This window comes from Mobula birostris, chromosome 9 (assembly GCF_030028105.1).
Source record: "Mobula birostris isolate sMobBir1 chromosome 9, sMobBir1.hap1, whole genome shotgun sequence".
Lineage (NCBI taxonomy): Eukaryota > Metazoa > Chordata > Chondrichthyes > Myliobatiformes > Myliobatidae > Mobula > Mobula birostris.
In genome coordinates, this window is record NC_092378.1 from 118,574,759 (window position 1) to 118,600,433 (window position 25,675).

General features: G+C 38.4%; 1 protein-coding gene across 1 annotated transcript in view; it reads right to left on the minus strand.

Moving 5' to 3' along the window:
• Window positions 1-25,675, minus strand: part of foxk1 (forkhead box K1) — a 139,594-nt gene continuing 113,919 nt past the window's right edge. The window contains 2 exon segments of the mRNA XM_072268698.1: window positions 1-11,732; window positions 24,747-24,974. Coding sequence (XP_072124799.1) covers window positions 11,521-11,732; window positions 24,747-24,974 — 440 coding nt within the window. The 3' untranslated portion in view covers window positions 1-11,520.

The window sequence follows — 25,675 nt, forward strand, 5'->3', positions numbered from 1 at the left end:
GCATGTAAAGATTACTCTTTAATACATATTCTTAATGGTCATTAAAAACCAATGCTGAAGAGAGTATCAGTGAACTTCCCCTCCAGCTTTGCAGCCATTTTTGATATTGTGAATAACCATAAACAGAAACATAATAATCATAGGAAACACAAAAAACAGTGCCTTTTCTTAAAATAAAAAAAACTTTCAAACTTAGCCCGTCATTAACATCCCTCAGTTACATTAAAATCACATTCAGATTGCTGTTAATAAAAGCAGAATGACTCCTATCTCTTTAGCCTTACTAAACATACATCCAGAATAAAATGCAAATATATCCATGGAAAGTTTTTGTTTTAAAAACAGTTTTTACTTGTTATGTTCATAGATCCATTGTATACTAAATTCAAACTTGGTTCCATTGCTGAAGAATAAGTGCCAAACTGCCTCAGTGGGATCTTTCGACACTCAGTAGTGCCTCTTTAGCACGGACCATCCATGTGCAGGTGCTTGTTGTCTGTTATTAATGCTTTTTTTGCATACAATTCCACAGTGCCGCAAGTTGAGGTGCCACAAAAAAAAAGTCAGTGCAACTGACTACTGACATCAAAGTGAAATTCCTCATCTCTTTAAGAAAAGAGGCTGCAGAGAAGAGAGTAAAGATCTAAAGCAGTTCATAATATTCAAATTGTAAAAGATAAAATATATTTCATGAATTTCTTGCACAGGCCCTTGATATAAATGCATAATTGGGAATATGCTTCCTCAATAATTGAATGGAAAAGAGAAGCAGAGTGTTCTGAAATTCTTCTTTGGACATACCCTAACCAAATAAGAAATCCCTAGAACCCAATAATTTTTCAAAACAGCAAAGAACCTTGTTACTTAATTTCTCAATTTCACACAAATTTGATATTATGTACCTTGAATCCAATTATCTTGTGATTGCTTAGTTATTTCCTCAAAACTAAATCTAACATTGAGTGTGCATCTTCTTTGTACAGACTGCATTGTTACAAACACTGGGATATTATCAAAGTAACTTCAGAGCATGAAACAGTACCATTAAAATCCAAAATGATTATTCAAAGTATGAAATTCAGACATTCCACCTCCTCTCATCAAATATTGCCACACAACATATACAACTTCTTGAGGCTTTAAAGGTTTTAGACATTATTAATCACTCTATTCAGCTGTGTAATATCATTACACAATGCAGAGGAATTCCTTGACTATTATGTACAGTATGCAAAAAATGGATTTAAAGTTAGATTACCGTTTTTAGTACAAATAATCAAAACATATTTTGGTTGCTTTACTGATATTACTTTCTGTTCCTCTCCTGAAAACTCCACTATGATATGGATCCACAGGACTAGGGTGCTCTCCAGTGGCCATACTTTATGCATGCTGCAACAATCACTATTGAGTTACCTTTAAGATGTGGAACATCACAGCAGAACCTGATCCAGTTACCACTTGCTACAACAGATAGTCTAAATGACTAGAAAAGGGCTTGCTGATGATTCAGTGTCACTCTGAGGAATTCATTCACCTATTAAAAGTCACTGGGAGCACTTGATGTTACAATTATAATTGGATACTAATAGGCCTGATGAGAAACTGTAATGTATTTTGGTTTTATTACAGAACAATGCAATACTGATAAACATTATATTTGAAAATGGGACGCTAGATTCAAACCTATGCTGATATTCTGAATAATCTAGATATGGAGGTATATGGAAGCATTCTTCTCCTATAGCTATTCTTTTTGACAAAAGGCAAACCACAAACATGGTTGTGATTGTTTTTAAATCAACTACTTGCAGCAACTATATTGAAACTGGCTTAATCTTCAACAGGTCAGTCACTATTCTTTTATGTGGCATCACAAAGATGGACTAAACATAAATAGTGCTCTGTTCCATCATTCTGATTTAGAAGTTTGAGAATCTTAGCTTGAAAATAAAGGAAGAGCATTAAAGTCTTGCTGATTAGATATGAAACCACTGAAACGTTTAGTGAGAGAAAGTCAGGAAGGGCACGTATGAAAATTGGATGGGAAAGTACTTATTACAGTAAGTTGAGTAGCTTACAAAGAGATGAATATGTAACTGTTCTATGGGGTTAATGAGAAGAAATCCATTTTGCAGTTATTATCTGTAACTTATCCTATAATTGTTTTATGTAAAAACCTAACCTTCAGCACAGTTTAAAACCTGAAAAAGTATTTTAATCAGCATGCTGAAGCAAAATTCTGCAGATGCTGGAAATCAATAATGAAAATGTAAATGATACTGCATTTCCAGTATTTTGTATACTATTTTAATTACCATTCTTTATACCAGTTTCTCAATAGAAACAATTCATCATGGTTATGCATTTTTGGTAAGAAAGCTACAACTGTTTTATCCGAATGAGTATTTCTCTTTCTACCTCCTAAATGTTTTAAGTATTGCACATTTCCGAGCTGCATTTTGTCTTTTTCATTCTAATTGAACTTTACCATTAGCTTTCAACTGATTAAAACACTTACCAACAGTGAGGAAAAGATAATAATTCACTGCTGTCTTTAAATAACATGAGATGCATTGTTACTACTTGGATAATGTGGAGATGTAAGGGGAGATTAAAGTACCAGGGGATTCTAAAGACAACCAAGAAAACCAGACAAATACAGCAATAATTTCCAGGAAGGAATTGAGGCAAAAAACCAAAGCAAGCAGTCACAATTCTTAATCTATGCTTGAGCCATGAGAAGTTCTACTCTGCCTGAATTTACTTGTCATTATAAAGTATTAGGAAGGTGAAATCTGTTGATTGTAGGATGCATAACTGCAGAGTAGTTCACTCAACTGCCTCCTTGGCAGGTGAACAACTAAGGTACTAGGTGAGAAATTTTTATTTGGGAGGTAGATAGTGCATGTGGTTATTTGTTGGTACAGGAGTAGTGTACACAAGATGAAGTAGTAATGCACATGGGTGATTCTGCTTGATGCCACTTCTTTTTCTCTACAACTTAAACCACAATCCAAAGAACTTTTTTTGTGTAATGAAGTGCATGCTTGAATACATATAACAGATGTGGGTCACAAACAGTGCCTTAGAGTAAAATACACAAATCATGTGAAGAAAATAATTAGTTCTCTGTTTTAGTCTTCAGGATGTTTTCAAATTAAGTTCCATGAGCTCAAACAGAAACATTTTGGATTTTGAAAAAAAAAATAAGATTGAGGAGAATGGATTTGAATACAAGTTAGTATGAGTGCTGGTGGGATGGAGTGGCAGGTGTTTGTGGGGCAGGGGGAGAGGAGAGCTATCTTGTCCTATATCAAAATATTCATATATTTTTACACAGAATACTTACATCTAGGATCATAGTCGTCTTCATTGGTTCATGACATCTACAATTTCTACCACAATGTCATGTGGCAACTTATTAAAAGATCCTCTGAAGCAGCAGTCAGTAACAATAAAATTAATGCAATTTGAATCTCTCCTGAAATTGTAAATATTTCTTTACATTCAATCCAACAACTGTATAGGCAGTGACAATAAACTTCACTTGAATACTTAATTGAGGTGTCCGACCTTCAAAACTGTCCACCTTTGTCAAGAACTCATATTGTTTTAAAAATCCAAGTAGCTAATCAGAAATGTATTGAAAGTAAAAGTAGCCGTAATACAACAATCAGCAGAATCACAAGAAATCAAAAAAAAGTTATTTTCATAGAGTTTTTTTTTACCCTAACTTATTCAAATCTAATCCAATTATGTAACCGGATTTTGCAGCAATGATTGGAAAAAAGATATTCCATGCCCCTAGTGCCATTTAAAAAATGATCAGATTTAACAAGTTTTGCATCATGATAAGTTGTTGCACTTTCCTTTAAAGTACTTTTATACAAGTTTCTGCTTTTAATATCTATGGGAAAATGTGCATTAAGGTTGTGAAAATAATGTTTTTGACTGTCATGGAAAATGGGCATTTTTGCAGTTACGCATCCATTTTACAGATCTATGAATAACTAAACATTATAAAGTGAAACATTTACGTTATATTACTGTCCTTCAGAAATGAAATGATAACACGTTAATTTTGGATTTTTTAAAGAAAAATACTATGAAAGATTCTTCAAAGTTTTTTTATACATACAATCCACATTTACGGTACAATATTAAATGCTCCATGGTGACCCACACAGTGAGCAAAACAGTTTCGATATTTAATAAACCTATTAAGTGACCATATAATAACTGTCCAGCAGGTAATTTTTTAACCAATTTGGTGTAGACTGCTTCAGGACTCCTTTGGATGGCAATCTCTGTTACCTAGCATTTTTGAAAAATTAGTATTTATGTGCTACAATTAAATGACATGATCCTAAAATTATGTTACGTCAAATCAAAGAATCAGCACAAGTTATTTTGCACAAATGCCACTTTGTTGAGAACTTCATAACAAAATTTAAAACTACACTATTAATTTAAAAATAAAACTCCAAATGTGTAGAAGAAGTTCAAATATTGACTTTATTTCTGCTTTATGTCTCATATATGCATAATAAAGCAAATAGTCGAGGCTGAGAATATTACTTTCTCATTTCATTGAAAGGCTTGATGAAATGGTCAACTTAATGAATGTAACTGGGTGGCATGGGCCCTTTGGACTGGAAGCTCCTGTTAATGTGTTGAATCTGTTTTACAAAATTGTCTTTCTGACAAGAAGCCAAATATTTTGCTCTACAAGACATCATCATTTCAGAAAATCTCCTATCCAACAACTGTTAAAGTGGGTAAAGTGTTAAATACACATTTCCATTGGGGGGGGGAGGAGAGAGTGTGTGTGAGTGTGTGTGAGTGTGTGTGTATATATACACACACACACACACATCATAAAGCTTTTATTAATGATTATTATTCAAAATTATTTTAAAATTGTCAGAGAATATTTCTACAGAAAGAAATTGCTTTTTTCAGGTTTAAACATGGAGGATTACAAGTGCTTATTCCAATGCAACTAAATGTAGCTGCTGTTTCAATTTTCAGTATTTTGTTTTGCTTTTCAAACTAATTAGAAGAGCTATTCTCCAACAAAATTTGAAGAACCAAGTTTGTGGATATCTCCATGACATTTGTTAATACAGCTTGTGTCTTCATTTCCAAATTTCTCCTCTAAAAAGTAAATGTACCTAGGTGTCAGGATGAGGGAAAAAGAACCATTTCTCTCTTCTACTTGATACAAACTCAGCATCCACTTGTTCAGAAATACTGATACTCCAGGATCTGGCTGACGAATTAGTTATCAACCAGCAGTGCAAGATGCAGCACTATGATAGGCCAGAGCCCAGGATCAGCATGACCAGGGCCAAGACCTTCAACACTAGTGATCAGGAACTTGGGTAGCTTTATGGCTGGAACTGGTGTCCAGAGTGCTAGTATCTTTCCAGCTCCCTTTATGCTCACCAGAAAATTTACTACACTACTGTATAATATGTAAAACAAAAAAAATATAAATGTGCTTGGATATTATTAGGAGTAATGTTCAATAGTCTAGAAATTCAGCTAGTCCAACCATGCCAAATCACTTTTTCTATCTTTCTCATTACATCAAATTTTATTGTAATTTGAGAACTTGCGCAATATTTACAAAGGCAGATTTCAATAATTTTCTCAATCTCATTAATCTTATTTGTTTTTCCTCGACATAAGGTATTGTAAGATATTTCATACTATGGTAATGAAATTACCATGAAATAGAAGCCTTCTGCCTATTGTGCTTGCTGCCGATATATCGTGATTAGACTCAGTACTAGTGAACATAAATGAACAGAAGCACGATGTATTGCCCTAAGTACTTGACTGCAAAACACATATGCTATGGCAATTTTATCCCACCAGATACTAGCTAATAACAACCATCAGTACAAAAATGCAGTATTACACACTGTCCTTGCTAAACTGAGTCAGTGCCTGATGAGATAAAGCATAAAAGACTAAGAGCAACAAGATTATTCAAAGTTCACAACTTTGCCCTACGATAAACCATATGTACTTCCCTATGCGGTGCCATGTTCATGAATGTTTCCTACTGTCAATTTTTTTTTAACTAATTTAGGCATTCAAGATCACTGTATGATCTGCGATGTTTAATTATAATAGATAACCATTAACAAGCTCTATAAAAGGCACAACGGTCCATTTCTAGTCTCCCTATTGCACACAGTTTTCTGGAATGTGTTACAATAGCAAACAGTACAGAACTTTCCAAAAAAAAAAGTATTTCAAACTTAATTTCAAAAAATGTGAAGAAAATTGGGTTAATATTCAAATGATGCCTGCCAGGATTTTGCAACCATTTAAAATTCACATCAATTAATAGATTTCAAGTTCATTTTGACATAATGACCACAAAAATCCACAAAGGACAAAAAAAAAATGATGTTGTTGATAATCTTTGTAACTGGCTCCACTAAAGAAATTGACAGGGCACAGACGTGATGGAGCAAAGAGCGGTTGCTGACCTGTCCAGTTCTCGGGATACTGGGATCTAGAGAGCCCCCTACCAAAGCCAGAAACCTCAGAAAGATAACATGGAAGTGCGTTGCAGTAATAAAGATAGGAATAATCTTGTATTGATAGCTAACATTCAATATTAGTGAATTCAAAATTAAACTCCAATTATTCCTTCCCCTGTCATCTTCAAAGGGTTAGACTTCAGCACTCCTCACTTCCATGTCAGGAATAAATCTGGTAGGACCAAACGTACCAAGAGCCAAGGAGTTTTAACACAAGAAATCTTTACTGCCATACCTCACCAGATGTTAAAGTCTAGGTAGTAGCGCTGTCACCACAAAGGTATCCTGGAACTGATGTGTGGCTGAGATTTGACGTTATCTGATGGTTTTAGTAGCAAAGACAAATTATCTTCCTGGAAGAACAGCAACTGTCAGAATTCAAAATTAGAAATGTTCCTACCATTCTGCATTAAAGGCATCAACATCTTTGTTAATTCTATTTCCCTCACATTGTGCATATCTTTTGGGTAATGTTTAAATATTGTTAAAATATAACCAATTAATGAATGATTGTAATAGGACACAATCTCTTCACAAAGGGAAGGGAGCAATACCCTGATCTTTTTCTTTTCCAGTTCATTCTAAAATGTGTCATCCCACATTAAATGAACTGCTATAAAGAATACTGAACTAGATACCTACATTTTACCTGCAAACTGTTCCAAACAAATATACTCAAACAATTAATAAAAGTGTCAAACCTAGATTTTATAATTCATATAATAAAATGGAATAGTTTTAAAATTATTTTCAACATGCCAAGTTTCTGAAAATGTCATTCTTTTTTCTTCTCTACTCTCTACTCTTTGAGGTGTATTTATAGTTCAAGAATTTTGGGACTTGCCTTTGCAGCACTATTATTAGATGTCTTTATTATACTTATGTAAATTTGTGACCTACCATTATTTCCAAATTCCTGCTGCAGTTACACATATTCAAGTTTTAAAATACACTTAAAAATAGACTTTGGACCTGGGTGAACTGAATTTCAAACAATGTGGGATAAATTACTGACAGCAGTAATATTGTTCTGCAATAATAGTGCTGTTGAGCTCAGACCACTGATTATTTTAAGATTTAACAATATGAAATAAACTTCATGTTATAACTACGAGTGGGGCTTAGAAATATAAAAGCAGCATAGTGTTGCAACAAGAAAACAAAAAAAATGCAATTTCATCAGATCTAATTGTAGTCAGTCTTTGTCTCACCAGAAGATGTGAACAGTGTTCAACCTGACATTCTCTGGCCACTTTTCCTTCAGTTTTCCAAATTTAATTCGGAATATAAACATTATTATTTGAATTGACTGTGAGATAAACATGAAGTTGAATCAGAATAATAAGATTAATCTAAAGCAACACACACAAAATGCTGAAGGAACTCAGCAGGTCAAGCAGCATCTATGGAAATTAATAATAGTCGACATTTCGGACTGAAGACTCTTCTTCAGGACTGAAAAGGAAGGGGGAAGATGCCAGAATAAAAAAAAGTTGGGGAGAGGGGAAGGAGACTAGCTGGAAAATGATAAGTAAAGCCAGGTGGGTGGGAAAGCTCAAGGATTGGAGAAGAAGGAATCTGATGGTAGGAGAGGAGAATGGACCATAGGACAAAGGGAAGGAGAAAGGGACCCAGGGGGAAATAACAGGCAGGTGAGAAGTGAAAGTTCAGAATGGGTAATCGAGGAAAGGAGGGTGCAGGTGGGAAGAAAATCAGTTTACTGGAAGGTGAAATCTTTTAAGTGCTGCACATCAAGATGGGTAAAAACCAAGATCAGAGCTCTTTTATTGTATGGGGGTTGCAGGGAGTTCTTGTGAATGACCAAAAATAGACACTCCGAAAAATGTATTTCACTTAATCAGCTTTGTTTTGTAACCTTTTAAGCAGACACAGCATTTTCTTCATGATAATTTTAATTACCCATATCAATTTTTAAAAAATTAATCTGCAGTGCTATATAACAGAAGGAATTTTAAATAAAAATAGACAATAACTACCCCATTTAACAATTTTGATTTTGCATTCTGACATTACGGAATCCTAGATATAAAAATCACATTGAATATTGAAATACAAATCCAACCATTTTCTAATACCTTTTCAATTCAATGTTCTGAAATATCTTTACATTATTACTTAGATTAGGACCAGAAGATTAAGATTGAAATTCCAGAATTTAAAGGGTTGGAAGAGGAATTGCAACTCAAGAGAATAAGAAATGCTTGTTATAACCACCAGGGATACGTCAAATGAGGGGGAAAAAAAGGCTTGGAAGAATACAAACTTCACTTATATTTTTCACATCTCCAACGGTGGGGATGAATAGTTTTCAGATTGAAAGCGGAAAATTCCTTGCAATAAAAGTCCAGTATTCATTTCAAATTCATCAGATCATATGTACAGAGGAAAACCAGTAAAACAAGGCAAGGCAAACCTCTATGTACACCTGTTCACAAATCCACAAGAGGTTCTCAATTCTTAAGGGTCATTTCTGAAATGAGGTAATACACTTTGCGTAAGGGATTTCCACTGTATTCACCATAACGCACTGTTAAAATACTGCAACACCACAGAGGCCCTGCAATGCCACTCTTTGCATAAACCACATTTTTTTCTCATTATACAAGCTTCTGGTCAAAGTTAATCACTTTAATTGTGAGCATGTAAACTGCTATCAACTTTGTTTACATGTTTTCATGCCCTTTAGTAATGGAGCAGGTGAGAAGTGATTATCACACAAAGACAGGGGAAAAAAGCCTCCTTTAAGAAATATATCCCCACGAAGAAATCCCTAGCTCATGATCACTCAAAGTGCAGAAACTGTTAGAATAGGTCCAAGAACCATAAACCATGAATTGGATGAACACAAATGCACTGCAAAAGATCAGAAGATGCATACTGCCTCACAACTACATACCTGTCCATCCCATTTGCACATTATGCCCTATCTGTAGAAGAAATATGTGGTTCTCTCATTGGCCTCATTAGCCACCTCAAAACCCACAAAACTAGAGTGGAACTAAGTCAACCTTGATGCCAAATTGACTGCCTAATGAAGATGAAAATGAAGTTAATTTGGTTTTAGATTATTCTTCAAAATTGACAAAAGACTAGTTTATAAAATTTTTAGAAAACTTATTTTTTAATATATAAAATGTAGCTTCACGCCTTTGATTATGCAGTTTCATAAAGGGATGGTAGGGTACATATCTCCACTAATCTCAATGTTACTCCAGTCTGCCCAAAGAATAAATATTATTTAAGCCTTGTTACTGCACAAGTCTTGGACAATTCAGAGTATATATACAGTACTTACATCTGTTATTCTTTTCCAGGCAATATTGCTAATACCTACAAATTTGCCCTAGATCTGATCAAGCAGCAGCACAAAATACATACCGGCTGTGATGCATAAGGTAAAAACAAAATTGATTTCTTCTTTGAAAAGCAACCTTTAGAAAAGAGTATATTAGAAATTTAGAGGGAAAATACAATTCATTAGCTTAGGCCAATTGATAATCTTGTACAAATTATGCCACACCATTAATGTTTCTGATATGGTACACAAATAATATTCTCAAAAAGCAGACTATACTGTGATCAATTAGGTCCAAATTAACTTGTTGCACCAATTTCATATCTTAAGATATTTGCATGTCTTATTTTTACAGAGTATTTAATTTTGTTTGTTTTACACACAATGACGCAATTAAGAGGCCAATTCCATAAACAATCTGGGTCAATTACAGGTGGTTCATTAGATTTAATACAGGGAATAAATCCAAAATTAACTGAACAATATAAATAGCTTGAGTCTATCTGCTATAATTTGATGTGACATTTAAAAAACCTAATCACTCCTACATATCTTGTCATTTTCAGCAGATGTTGCTAGCTTCATTAATAAAATATTCAGATGTCCATGGCTGATTAAATGCCCATTCTCAATGATCCCAATTACAGCACTGATTTTACAACTCATTAAATTACTTCAACAATTAAGATTTTGCTTTGCTAGTCATTAGTGGGCCACTACATAGTTTGAAATATCTTCACACACCATTGCAAGTTTGAGAAAGTGATTTATGAAGCAAGTTTCCATTTCAGAGTTTTGGGCAACTGAGCACTTAAAATGACTTCACTGTGGGGAAATAATGTGGTTTGACAACATCAAGAGGAGATAATTATCTTTGTGTTAATGACACGAAGTGTAAGGAACCAGGATCACCTGATACCCTGCCCTTCAAAATTGTAGGCTTTAACAATAGTAGGAGTTATCCCACTTAAAGATAAATTTCAGTCAAAGAGAACCACCGCATACTATACCCCCAAACAACCAAGTTTCTTGGTTAGAATGGTTGTGGTCTTCACCAAGTGAGCCACACCAAGGATGCAGTTTTGCAAAGTGCAATGCAAGCAGAACAAACAAGCTGAACTTTGTGGCACCAGGTGAGAGCACAAAATGTCTTCACGATAACCTGGCGTAGCAATGTTCGACTTCAATTTTTTTGGAAAGACCACGTGCACATGTAAATGGCAATTCAGCAGTACTCATAAGGTTTATAGTAATTATGTATTTAAGTCAACACAATTACAGAGTCCTATTTCCGTATCGCCAAGTTATGTGCTTGGCAATATCCCACTGCTGTACTGAGGAATTCAAGTCATCTGCTTCCCTCCCGCTAATTCTGCAGAACATTTTCTTTCAAATTAAGGCTTGTAAAATAACAACAAAGCCAGAATTATGGAAATGGATGTACTCTCCATCTCAGCCACTCTTAATCCTACAATCAGTTACCTTGTTTCCTCATTTAAAACATGAGCTTCAGTTCAAGACAGGCTCATTATTTTCCCCCTCTCTCCCATGAGTTTGGCACCTTGGAATTCTGTTTTTTTTTCTGTGGAACACCCAAAAACATCCTCACCAATGTAACCTGTTTCTTGATTCCGGTTTGTTTTATTCACTGGTACCCTGTATCTGTGGACTTGAGGTGATCACAGCAAGACCAGAGCCTGATCCAGCTGACTCTTCCATCTTAGGTCGCTTGGCCTCAGGCTCACCTACAGATGAAGCTGAATGTTGCAGTTCTGTGACAAGTTGCTTGCTCACAACTACAGGCGAGGAAGATGTCGCCTGTGTAGCCAGGATCTGTAGTGGATTAGTAATGGCTGAGGAAGTGAAGAAAATCACAAACAAAAAAAAATTATTTCATCTTGTTAAAAAATAAAATCTACAAGCAAAAACCATCATATAACAACACATAAAATGTTGGAAACTCTCAGGATATGCATTAGTAGCCCTAGTGGTATATTTTAGGTCAATAACCTAACTATGCTTCAGGGACCTCATTGCTGACACAGCTGAAGATGGATCAGCTTAGGACACAATCCCAAGTAACTCCAGTTGCATCTTCCTTTATGGCCACAGCTGTGAAGAATTTTAGCGTGATTCTCATTGCCCCAATTTTGCTATGACTCCTTGATTCCACACACTGTCAAGAACAATCACTCTCCCTTTACCTCTGGATTTCTGCTCACTTGTCCATGATTGAACCAATGATGTAACATCTGAAGATAAGTGGCCCTGTCATAACCCAAGCTGAGCAGCAATATGCAGAGTGCAGGCTTGCAAGTGCTACCCAGTACCAATATTACCTTATTTCACTTTTCTGATAAATGATCTTAAGTTGACAAGGTGTTATTTTGCTGAAATGCATTTTCCATTCCTAAATGCTGGTATTTGTTTTTGGCATTGGCAATTTGGAGGATATTCCTTTAACATCATAGATAATTATCAGAATCTGCTACTTTATTGGAACTAATGCATATATCCTTTTCTTGACATTATGTGAAGTGAACTGGATCAAAAAACTTAAAAAAAAATAGGCAGACCAGGCAATGATATCTTAGACCCTGCTCTGCTATTCATTAAGATAACTGATATATCACAATGTTATTGTCTTGCAGTATACCCTTAGTTCTCAATTCTCTAAAGATCTAGAAATCTATTGATCTGCCATACAAGGAAAGATAAGAGTTGACAGGGCCAATGTTTCTTCAGATTTAAGAGCAGGGAAATCTCAATGAAATTCAAGAGAATTCTTATTGGGTCTAGCAGGCTGGATGCAGAGATAATGTTTTCCCTAGATGAAAAGTTTGGAACAAAGGGGTGCCAATCTCAGAATAGCTTTGAATTGAGAGCAGGAGAGATTAGGGAGCTTAAAGTAAAGGAAACCTTAGGAAACAGTGATCATAATATGATAGAAATCAACCCTGTAGTTTGAGAGGGAGAAGATAATATCTATCTACCAGTATTACAGTGGAGTAAATGGAATTACAGAGGCATGAGAGATGAGCTGGCCAAAGTTGATTGTAAGGGGATTCTGTCAGGGATTATGGCAGAACAGTGATAGTTGGAGTTTCTGGGGGTGATTTGGAAGGCACAGGATACATACATCCCAAAGATAAGGAGTATTCCAAAGGGACGATGAGGCAACCATGGCTGATAAGGGAAGTCAAAGGCAGCATTAAAGAAAAAGAGGGCATATGATATAGCAAAAATTAGTGGATTTGGAGTCTTTTAAAGACTAACATAAGGCAACTAAAAAGGCAATAGAGGGAAAAATATTAAATATGAAGGAAAGCTAGCCAATAACATCAAAGATGATACCAAAAGTTTTTTTTTCAGGTATGTAGAGGATAAGAGAGGCGAGAGATATGGGACCTGATGGAAAATGACGCTGGAGAGGTAGTAATGGGGGACAAAGAAATAGCAGATTAACTTAAAGAGCATTTTGCATTAGCCTTCACTGTGAGCATGCCAGCAGTATACCAGAAATTTGAAAGTGTCAGAAGACAGAAGTGAATGTAGTTGCTATTACTAAGGAGAAGATGCTTGGGAAGCTGAAAGGTCTGAAGGTACCCAAGTGACCTGGGCCAGATAGAATACACCCGGGTTCTGAAAAAGGTAACTGAAGAGACTGTGGAAGCATTAGTTATGATCTTTCAAGAATCACTAGATTCTGGATTGGTTCCAGTAGACTGGAAATTGCAAATATCAGTCTACTCTTTCAGAAGGAAGGCAAAAGAAACCAAATTATAAGCCATTTAGCCTGATATCCAAGGTTGGCAAAATGATGGAATCCATTATTAAGGATGAAGTTTTGGGGTACTTGGAGGCACATGATAAAGTCGGCCAAAATCAGCATGGTTTCCTTCAGGGAAAATCTTGCCTGACAAATCTGTTGCAATTCTTTGAGGAAATAACAGGCAGGATAGACAAAGGAGTATCAGTGGATGTTGTTTCTTTTGATTTTCTGAAGGCCTTTGATAAGGTGCCGCACATGAGGCTGCTCAACAAGATGAGAGATCATGGCATTACAGGATAGAAGATTGGCTGACGGGCAGGAGGCAAAGAGTGGGATGAAAGGAGGCCTATTCTGGTTGGCTGCCATGACTGGTGGTGTTGCACAGAGGTCGGTATTGGGACCACTTCTTTTCACATTATATGTCAACGATTTGGATGGTAGAATTGATAGCTTTGTAACCAAGTTTACAGATGATACAAAGACAGGTGGCGGGGCAAGTAGTGTTGAGGAAGCAGAGTGTCTGCAGAAGGACTTAGACAGATTGGGAGAACGGTCAAAGAAATTGCAGATGGAATATCATGTTGAGAAGTGTATGGTCATGCACCTTGATAGAAGGAATAAAGGCATCATTATTTTCTTAACAGGGAGAAAATTCAAAAATCAGAGGTGCAAAGGGATTTGGAAGTCCTTGTGCAGGATTCCCTAAAGGTTAACTTGTAAGTTGAGTCGGTGGTATGGAAGGCAAATGCAATGTTTGCATTAATTTTGCAATGACTAGAATATAAAATCAAAGGTGTAATGCTGAGGCAATATAAGGCATTGGTCAGACAGCACTTGGAGCATTGTGAGCAGTTTTGGGCCCCTTATCTAAAAGATGTGCTGGCATTGGGGAGAGTGCGGAGGAGGTTTGCAAGAATGTTTCTGTGAATGAGAGTGTTAATGTATGAGAAGCTTTTAATGACTTTGGGCCTGTACTCGCTGGAGTTTAGAAGAATTGGGGTGGGGGGGGGAGATCTCACTAAAACGGATCGAATATTGAAAAGTGTAGATAGAGTGATGCAGAGAAAACGTTTCCCATGACCATGATTGTTCTTGGCAAATTTTTCTACAGAAGTGGTTTGCCATTTCTCAGCAGCGTTGTTACAAGATGGGTCACCCCACCCATTACCAATATTCTTCTGAAATTGTCTGCCTGTGTCAGTGGTCACATCACCAGGGCTTGTGATATGCATCAGCTGCTCCCATGGCTTCACGTGACCATGATGGGGGTCATAAGCAGGTGCTACATCTTGCTGGTGGAGGAAAGGAGTGCCTTACACCTCCTTTGGTAGAGATGTATCTCTATCCCGCCACATTGCAAGAAATATTAATAAAAACTATTATTTCAATAAAAAGTACATATATAAAAAAAATACACAAAAAAAGAGGAAGAATCTACTGAGGAAGTGTTTGTGGGTTCATTATCCATTCAGAAACCTGATGGTGAAGGGGAAGAAGCTGTTCCTGAAACAATGAGTGTGTCTTCAAAGGAAGACACTTGGCACAATCATGCTTTCAAATAATATGATGTAAGGTGTTTCTTATCTTTATCTGGTGTACCCAGGATTCAGGATTCTGTGTGTGTGTGTGTGTGTGTGTGTGTGTATATGTATGTATGTGTACACACACACACACACACACACACACACACACACACAGTGGTACTAGAACGTTTGTGAATTCTGTAGAATTTTCTGTATTTCTGCATAAATATGATCTTAAATGTGATCGGATCTTCACGCAAGTCCCGAGACTAGGTAAAGCGAATATAATTAAATAAATAACACAAAAAAATTACGTTATTTTATTTATTAAGAAAAATGATCCAATATTACATGATTAATTGGAGTAAGGGGAAATATGAGGCTATCAGGCAGGTACTTGGAAGCAGAAATTGGAAACAGATGTTCTCGGGAACGTACAGAAGAAATGTGGCAAATATTCAGGGGATATTTGCGTGGGGTTCTGCGTAGGTACGTTCCAATGAGACAGGGAAAGGATGGTAGGGTACAGGAACCGTGGTGTACAAAGGTTGTTGTAAATCCAGTCAAGAAGAAAAGAATAGCTTATGAAAGATTCAAAAAACGAGGTAATGATAAAGATCTAGAAGATTATAAGGCTAGCAGGAAGGAGCTTAAGAATGAAATTAGGAGTGCCAGAAGGGGCCATGAGAAGGCCTTGTCGGACAGGATTAAGGAAAACCCCAAGGCACTCTACAACTATGTGAAGAGCAAGAGGATAAGACGTGAGAGAATAGGACCAATCAAGTGTGACTGTGGAAAAGTGTATATGGAACCAGAGGAGATAGCAGAGGTACTTAATGAATACTTTGCTTCAGTATTCACTACAGGAAAGCTTCTTAGCGATTGTAGGGATGACTTGCAGTGGGCTGAAAAATTTGAGCATACAGATATTAAGGAAGAGGATGTGCTAGAGCTTTTGGAAAGCATCAAGTTGGATAAGTCACTGGAACCGGACAGGATGTACCCCAGGCTACTGTGGGAAGGAAGGGAGGAGATTGCTGAGCCTCTGGTGATGACCTTTTCATCATCAATGAGGACGTGAGAGGTTCTGGAGAATTGGAGGGTTGCGGATGTTGTTCCCTTGTTCAAGAAAGGGAGTAGGGATAGCCCAGGAAATTACAGACCAGTGGGTCTTACTTCAGTGGTTGGTAAGTTGATGGAGAAGATCCTGAGAGGCAGGATTTATGAACATTTGGAGAGGCATAATATGATTAGGAATAGTCAGCATGGCTTTGTCAAAGGCAGGTCATGCCTTACAAGCCTGACTGAATTTTTTGAGGATGAGTAGACACATTGATGAAGGTACAGCCATAGATGTAGTGTATATGGATTTTAGCAAGGCATTTGATAAGGTACCCCATGCAAAGCTTATTGAGAAAATAAAGAGGCATGGGATCCAAGGGAACATTGCTTTGTGGATCCAGAACTGGCTTGCTCACAGAAGGCAAAGAGTAGCTATAGACGGGTCATATTCTGCATGGAGGCCGGTGACCAGTGGTGTGCCTCAGGGATCTGTTCTGGGACCCTACACTTTGTGATTTTTATAAATGACCTGGATGAGGAAGTGCAGAATAGGTTAGTAAATTTGCTGATGACACAATGGTTGGGTGTGTTGTGAATTGGAGGGCTGTCAGAGGTTACAGCTGGTCACTGATAGGATGCAAAACTGGGCTGAGAGGTGGCAGATGAAGTTCAACTCAGATAAGTGTGCGGTGGTTCATTTTGGTAGGTCCAATATGATGGCAGAATATAATATTAATGGTAAGACTTTTGGCAGTGTGGAGGATCAGAGGGATCTTGGGGTCTGAGTCCATAGGACACTCAAAGCTGCTACGCAGGTTGACTCTGTGGCTAAGAAGGCATACGGGGCATTGGCCTTCGTGAGATTGAGTTTAAGAGCTGAGCGGTAATGTTGCAGCTATATAGGACCCTGGTCAGACCCCACTTGGAGTACTGTGCTCAATTCTGGTCGCCTCACTGCAGGAAGGACATGAAAACCATAGAAAGGGTATAGAGGAGATTTACAAGGATGTTGCCGGGATTGGGGAGCATGCCTTATGAGGATAGGTTGAGTGAACTCAGCCTTTTCTCCTTGGAGTGACGGAGGATGAGAGGTGACCTGATAGAGGTGTACAAGATAATGAGAGGCATTGATCGTGTGGATAGACAGAGGCTTTTTCCCAGGGGTGAAATGGCTAGCACGAGAGGGCATAATTTTAAGGTGCTTAGAAGTAGGTACAGAGGAGATGTTGGGGTAAGTTTTTTTTTTACGCAGTGGTGAGTGCGTGGAATGGGCTGCCAGCAGCGTTGGTGGAGGCGGAAACGACAGGGTCTTTTAAGAGACTCCTGGATGGCTACATGGAGCTTAGAAAAATAGAGAGCTATGGGTATGCCTAGGTACGAGAGGCGATTGATAAGTTCGTAGCCTAAGGTAGAAGGAGTCAATTTTAGAAAACCTAGCACATTTATTTTTCAACATAGTCCCCTCCTACATGTACACACTTAGTCCAGCGGTCTTGCAGCATACGGATCCCTTCCTTGCAGAAGTCGGCACCTTGGACCTCCAGAAAGTGGTCCACAGCAGGGGTGATTGATAATGCGTGGCCTAAGGTAGAAGGAGATGAGTTATTAACTTCAAACTTCCTACATAATCAAAGAGTTGAAGTGCACGTGCATGTAACGAGAGTTGTATAACTCATCTCCTTCTACCTTAGGCCACAAACTTATCAATCACCCCTACTGTGGACCACTTTCTGGAGGTCCAAGACTCTGACTTCTACAAAGAAGAGATCCGTATGCTCCACGGCCGCTGGACTAAGTGTGTAAATGTAGGAGGGGACAATGTTGAAAAATAAATGTGCTAGGTTTTCTAGAATTGACTCCTTCTACCTTAAGCCACGAACTTATCAATCACCCCTCGTAGTTCTAAGGTAAGGACACGTTCGGCATAGCTTTGTGGGCCGAAGGGCCTGTATTGCGCTGTAGGTTTTCTATGTATTTGTTGGGAAAAATATGTGAATCTCTAAGGTAATGCCCTCTGCAAAAGCTATTTGGAGTCAGGTGTTCCAATTAATGAAATGAGATTAGAGGTGTGAGTTGTAGAAGTGCCCTGCCCTATAGAAAAGACACACAAAGTCAGGCTACTGACAGAGCCTGCTCTTCTCAAGAAAGGTAAGACCATAAGACATAGGAGCAGAATTAGCCCACTCAGCCAATCGAGTCTGCTCCACCATTTCATCGTGGCTGATCCCAGGTCCCACTCACCCCATACACCTGCCTTCTCGCCATAACCTTTGCTGCTCTGCCCAATCAGGAAACTATCAACTTCCACTTTAAATATACCAACGGACTTGGCCTCCATGCAGTCTGCGGCAGAACATTCCACAGATTCACTACTCTCTAGCTAAAATAAAATCCTCCTTCTCTGTTCTAAAAGGTCGCCCCCCCCCCTCAATTCTGAGGCTGTGCCCTCTAGTTCTAGATAACCCCACCACAGGAAACATCCTCTTCACATCCACCTTATCTAGTCCTTTCAATATTCAGCAGGTTTTAATAAGATCCCTGCCCCTGCCCTCTTCTAAATTCCATTAAGTTCAGGCCCAAAGCTGCCAAACACTCCTTGTATGTTAACCCCTTAATTTCTGGAATCATCCTCATGAACCTCCTCTGGACTCCTTCCAATGACAACACATCCTTTCTGAGATACGGAGCCCAAAATTGTTGACATTACTACTCCAAGTGAAGCCTGTCTAGTGTCTTATAAAGACTCAGCATCATCTCCTTGCTTTTATATTCTATTCCCCTTGAAATAAATGTCACCATTGCATTTGCCTTCTTGTACAAGGGACTCCTAAGTCCCTTTCCACACTGATGTTTGAATGTTTTCCCCATTTAGATAATAGTCTGCACTACTGTTCCTTTTACCAAAATTCATTATCATACATTTCGTAACACTGTCTTCCTTCTGCCACTTGTTTGCCCATTCCTCCAATTTGTCTAAGTCCTGCTGCAATTGAATTGCTTCTTCCGCATTACCTACCTTTCCACCTATATTTGTATCATCTGCAAACTTTGCCACAAAGCCATCAATTCCATTATCTAAATCATTGACAAACAATATGAAAAGTCATGGTCCTAATACTGACCCCTGTGGAACACCACTAATCACCGGCAGCCAACTAGAAAAGGCCCCCTTCATTCCCACTTGCTGCCACCTGCCTGCCTGTCAGCCATTCCTTTATCCATGCCAGTATCTTTCCTCTAACGCCACAGCATTATATCTTGTTAAGCAGCCTCATGTGTGACACTTTATCAAACACTTTCTGAAAATCTAAGTAAATGATATCCACTACCTCTCCTTTGTCCACCCTGCTTTAAGCTTCCTCGAAGAACTCTAACAGATTTGTCAGGCAAGATTTCTCTTCACAGAAACTATGCTGACTTTGACTTAATTTATCATTAGATTCCAAGTACCCTGAAACCTCATCCTTACTAATACACTCCAACACTTTCCCAACCACTGAGGTTAGGCTAACTGGCCTATAATTTCCTTTCCTTTGCCTACTTTCATTCTTAGAGTGGAGTGACATTTGCAAGATTCCAGTCCTCTGGGACAATGCCAGAATCAAGCGATTCTTGAAAGATCATTCATGACCAATGCATCAGTTATCTCTTCAGCAACCTCTCTCAGGACTCTGGAATGTAGTCCATCTGGTCCAGGTGAGTTATCAACCTTAAGACCCTTCAGCTTACCTAGCAATTTTTCGTTTGTAATAGCAATGGCACTCACTCCTGCACCCTAACACGCAGAAACCTCTGGCATTCTGCTAGTGTCTTCCACAGTGAAGACTGATGCAAAGTACTCATTAAGTTCATCTGCCACTTCCCCATTACCTCACCAGCATCATTTTCCAGTCGTCCAATATCAAATCACCTTTTACTCTTTATATAACTGAAAAAAATACTTAGTATCCTGCTTTATATTATTGGCTAGTTTGCCCTGTTATTTCATCTTTTCCCTTCTTATTAATTCTTTAGTTGCCTTTTCTTAGATTTTCAATGCTTTCCAATCATCCAACTTCCCACTCACTTTTGCTACCTTATATGCCCTTTGCTTGGCTTTTAGGCAGTCCTTAACTTCCCTTGTCAGCCACAGTTGCCAACACCTGCCATTTGAGAACAACTTCTTCTGTGGGGCATATCTATCCTGCGCCTTGTGAACTATTCCCAGAAATTTCAGCCACCCTCTGCTCTGCCAACATCCCCACCAGTAACGCCCTCCAATCCACCTGGGCAAGCTCCTCTCTCATGCCTCTGTAATTCCCTTTATTCCATTGCAATACAGATACATGTTACTTATGCTTCTCCCTCTCAAATTACAGTACGAATTCAATCACTCTCATGCAAAGATCTGTTTATGTGCACCATGCCTTGATCAAAACAACATTCAGAGGATCTTAGCAGAATTGTACAGATGCATCAAGCCAGAAAAGGCTACAAAAGCATTTCTAAAGACGTGAGTGTTCATCAGTCCACAGTAACAGAAATGGAGGAAACTCCAGAGAACAGTAAGAGAAATGGAGGAGTGGGCGTCCTGCAAAGGTTACGTCAAGAGTGCAACGTGTAATGCTGAAGGATTTGAAAAAGAAACCAAGGGTAACAGTAAAAGACCTCCAGAAATCTCTAAAACTTCCTAAAGTCTCTGTTCATGTGTCCCCTATAAGATAACCACTGAACAAGAATGTTGTTCATGGAAGGACACCAGGAAGGAAACCACTGCTCTCTAAAAAAAAAATTCTGCATGCCTCAAGCTTGCAAAAGACCACTTGGATGCTCTACAATGCTTCTGGGACAACGTTCTGTGGACAGATGAGACAAAAGTTGAACTTATTGGCAGAAATGCACATTGTTATGTTTGGAGGGAAAATGGCACTTCACACCAACACCAAAACCTCATCCCAACTGTGAAGCATGGAGGAAGGAGCATTATGGTTTGGGGCTGCTTTGCTACCTCAGGGCCTGGACAGCTTGCAATCACTGAGGGAACAATGAATTCAAAATTGTATGAAGACATTTTAACGGAGAATATCAGGGTAGCAGTCCGTCACCTGAAGCTTAATAGAAGTTGGATAATGCAACAAAACAATGATCCAAAAGACAAGAGTAAATCAACAACAGAATGGTTTAAAAAGAAAAAAAAAATTGTGTTTTAGAATAACTGAGTCAAGGTCCTGACCGTAATCCTATAGAAGTGTTGTGGAAGGACCTAAAGCAAGCAGTTCATGCAAGGAAGTCCACCAACATCCCAGAGTTGAAGCAGTTTTGTAAGGAGAAATGGCTTAAAATTCCTCAAGCTAATGTGCAGGACTGATCAACAGTTACCAGAAACGTTTGGTTGAAGTTGTTGCTGTACAAGGGGGTTACACCAGTTACTGAAAGCAAAGGTTCACATACTGTTGCCAACAAATACATGTAATATTGGATCATTTTTCCTCAATAAATCAATGAACAAGAATAATGTTTTTATGTTATTTATTTAATTGGGTCTTCTTTATCTAGTTTTAGGACTTATGTGAAGATCTGATCACATTTTATGTCATATTTATACAGAAGAGAAAATTCTACAGGGTTCATAAACTTTCTAGCACCACTGTAGATAAGTTGCGAGGAGACACAAAGGCACTGAAGCCGGGTGTTGGTTCTGAGCCAAGTAGGCAAATAGGAGGAAAAGAATGAGAACAATCCCCACAGGGAAGCTCACCGAAAAGGTAGATAATATAGCTGGAACATCATGCTTCTCTCTGGATCTTGACTATCCAATTTGAGCAAAACAATGCCCAAAAAATATCATTACTCTTGTTATCCATTCACTCGTGTAGTGCAGCATCTTGTTTTAATAGATATTGAAAGGCTGCAAGGGCCAACAGTGTCTACTTCAAGGGCAACTATTTTGTAGGACATCTGAAACGTAGTTGTATAAGCTTCTTCTAACAGTATTCTTTGTAATTTAAAAGAGAAATCATTAATGTAATAATCAGTGATGAAGAATTACTACCTACTTCAGTTTTGTTGTTACCAAAGAAGCAAAATTCTTTACTTGTACATACAGGTACTCCTCAATTTACAAACATTTGATTTACTAATTTTATTGACAATTCTTTGGGATATATAAATTTGCCACATGAATCCTTTTTTTGCAATAACAAATGGCACACCACTCTCCATGCATAGGATACATTGTACTGCAATTTCCACAATGCATTTCACTTGTTCTTTTTGATTTACAAAATTACATTTAACAAAGCATTTTCCAAAAAGATACTCCTCTTGTAAATTGAGGAATCGCTATACTTGCATTGCCTTGATCAGCTACAATTAAGTACAAAATATATTAGAGTCATCAAATAATAACAGAATGGAAACAGGTCCTTTACTCAAGTGGTCTATGCTGACCATAGCATCCTTTCTGCTCATCCCATTTCCCTGCATTTGGCCGTAACTCTCCAAGCCACTCTCCTCCATCTACCTATCCAAATGCCTCTTAAATGTTGCAATTGTACCTGCCCAACAACTTCTTTTGGCATCTTAATCCAAGTACTCATTATCCTCTGTATAATGCCCTGGTAAAACTTTCACTGCTAATGTTGTAGGATAGTTCATGTAATGGTTTTTCTGTAGAAGCAGTGTTTGGATTATTGTTAGAGATAATGGGTGCTTAGGAATGCGGCCCATCCAGTCAGGAGAGAAACTGGGGAAGTGGGATTTTTTGTGCCTGATACCGGTATGAGCCTTGTCTTTGTTCTGGGCATGAAGTCAAGTGCAGCCAAGTGACAAGGGGACCAGAGTCGTCGGGAGGCGAGAGTAATAGACAGGGAGAGGCCTCCCCATATAGATAATAAACATCCCAGGGAGTGTCTGAAACTGAAGTAGTAAATGATGAGGTAAGGAGGTCTCAGAGTCAGGAAACCCCCAGATAGGCTGGCCTACGTGCACCAGGGGAACAGAGAGTTGTGCCTATCCCCTTAATGACATAAGTTGTTGCCATTTACACATGGATCAGAGGTCCTGACATCACAAGATTCCTTTGAAACTTTGTGTTATTCCTGAAGGGGTGATAAATTATCTCGAGGTCATGAGGACATGCCTATTTTTGGTGGTGGAGGGGGGGAAGAAAGAGTGTAAGAGAGTAAAAGAGATAAAGGTTTCACTGCCAATGTCGTAGGGTAGTTCATGTAATGGTCTTTTTGTAGAAGCAGTGCTTGGGTTATTGTTAGAGGTGACAGGAGTTTAGGAAATATGGGCCATCTAATCAGGAGAGAAGGCTGGGAAGCGGGGTTTTTTTTGTGCCTGACACTGGTGCGAGCATTTGTCTTTGTTCAACCGGAGAGGAAGAGAGAAGTTCTGGAGAGAAGCGGTCTTTACTAACTCTTTAGTTAAGTTAATATTCATAAATATATTTCCTTTAATTATATGCAGTGTGCGGTCTGTTATTTCCTGCCAATGAGCTGTAACAAGGCAGAATATCACACAGCATTCACACAAACTGGGGCTTGGGTGGGGGAGACATCCCAATCTCATAGATTTAGCAAGACCAGAGTGTGTATACTCTAGATATACGAGGCAGGAGAAAGGTGGGTTTCTCGCCGCTGGGTTAGGAGACTGCCAGCGAGGGCTAACAAGCTGTTTACTGAGGTACCCGGGAAGAAAGGGAGTTCATCTGTATAAAGAAGTTACCTGTCAAGTCCCTTTTAAATCCCTCCCTTCTGTTACAAGTACTACAACATTATATCTCAACTTCTAAACTTGATGCCCTGACTGATGAAGACCAAGATGCTAAACACCATCTTCACCACCCTGTCTGCTTGGAGGGCTGCTTTCGGTAAAATATGTATTTTTTCCCCATTCTTCCATAACATTCATCTATCCCCTTAGTTCCCTGCCATTCACTGTACAAATCCTATTCTGGTTTAACTGTCCAAAATGCATAATTTCATGCTTATCCAAATTGAAATCCATTTGCCATTTCTTAGTCCATCTCCCTAACTGATCAAGTTTTCTTCGCAATTTATTGTAACCTGCTCACTGTCAAAAAGACCACTTGCTTAGTATCTTAAGTAAACTTGCTAATCATGCCATGTATCTTCACACCCAAAACATTTACATACATAATAAACAGAGGTCCTTACACTGATTGCTGTTGCACCCACTAGTTACAGGCCTCCAACTGGAGAATCAACCTTCAACCATCAATCTCTGCTTCTTATCCTCAAGCCAATTCTGCAGCTACCTTGCTAGCTTCCCTTGAATCCTAACCTTCCAGATCAGCCTGCTATGTGGAACGATGTCAAGGACCTTTGTAAAGTCCATCTGTACAACACCTACTGCCCAGCCTTCATCTATCCCCTTAGTTACCTCTTGGAAAAACTCCAAAACATTCATCAGACATGATCGCCGATACTCAAAACCTTGCTGATCAGAAATACTCTATTATTTGTTATAAACATCGTATATAGCAATTTACTAAAACCACCTACTGTAAGTATTTCCTTGAAGGCTTGTCACAGGAACAGCATGTTTGCCATTTTGAGTTACTGTTTTTACTGGAAGTTGATGCTGCCCCATGGAAGTTGCTGGTGCTTGTTGCAAGATGGTGACCATCTGTCCAGGTACAGGTTGTGACATCTGGCTGCTAACTGTCTGAATGACCCGACTGCCAGAAGGTACATTAGTAAAAGTCATAAGGGATTTGTCATCTAGGACTCCTGTAAACACAGTTCAAATAGAAAATCTATTTTCATCCAGTCTTCAATATATATCTTGCATTCACATTATGATGTAAAATAGTGAATTTGACAATAAGACAGACTGATTTAATACCAAATGAATATGGCATAATGATTCAAACACGAATCTGCAGATGCTGGAATTTCAAGCAACACACACAAAAAATGCTGGTGAACGCAGCAGGCCAGGCAGTATCTATAGGACGATGTACAGTCGACGTTTCCGGTCGAGGCCCTTCATCAGGACTAACTGAAAGAAGAGATAGTAAGAGATTTGAAAGTGGGAGGGGGAGGGGGAGATCCAAAATGATAGGAGAAGACATGAGGGGGAGGGATAGAGCTGAGAGCTGGAAAATTGATTGGCCAGGGCTTCCCCCTCCCCCTTTCTTTCTCCCTATGCCTTCCGTCCCATGAATCCTTTCATATCCCTTTTGCCAATCAACTTCTCTTCTTTCAGTTAGTCCTGACAAAGGGTCTTGGCCCGAAACGTCGACTGCACCTCTTCCTATAGATGCTGCCTGGCCTGCTGTGTTCACCAGCATTTTCTGTGTGTGTTGCATGGCATATTTATTGATGAATCCACATGTTAAGAGTATGGAATTGCTTCTGTGAAGATGGTCTAAATTTTGAATATTAAGACAGGGATAGATTTTACATTAGTGAGCAATCAGTGAAAACTT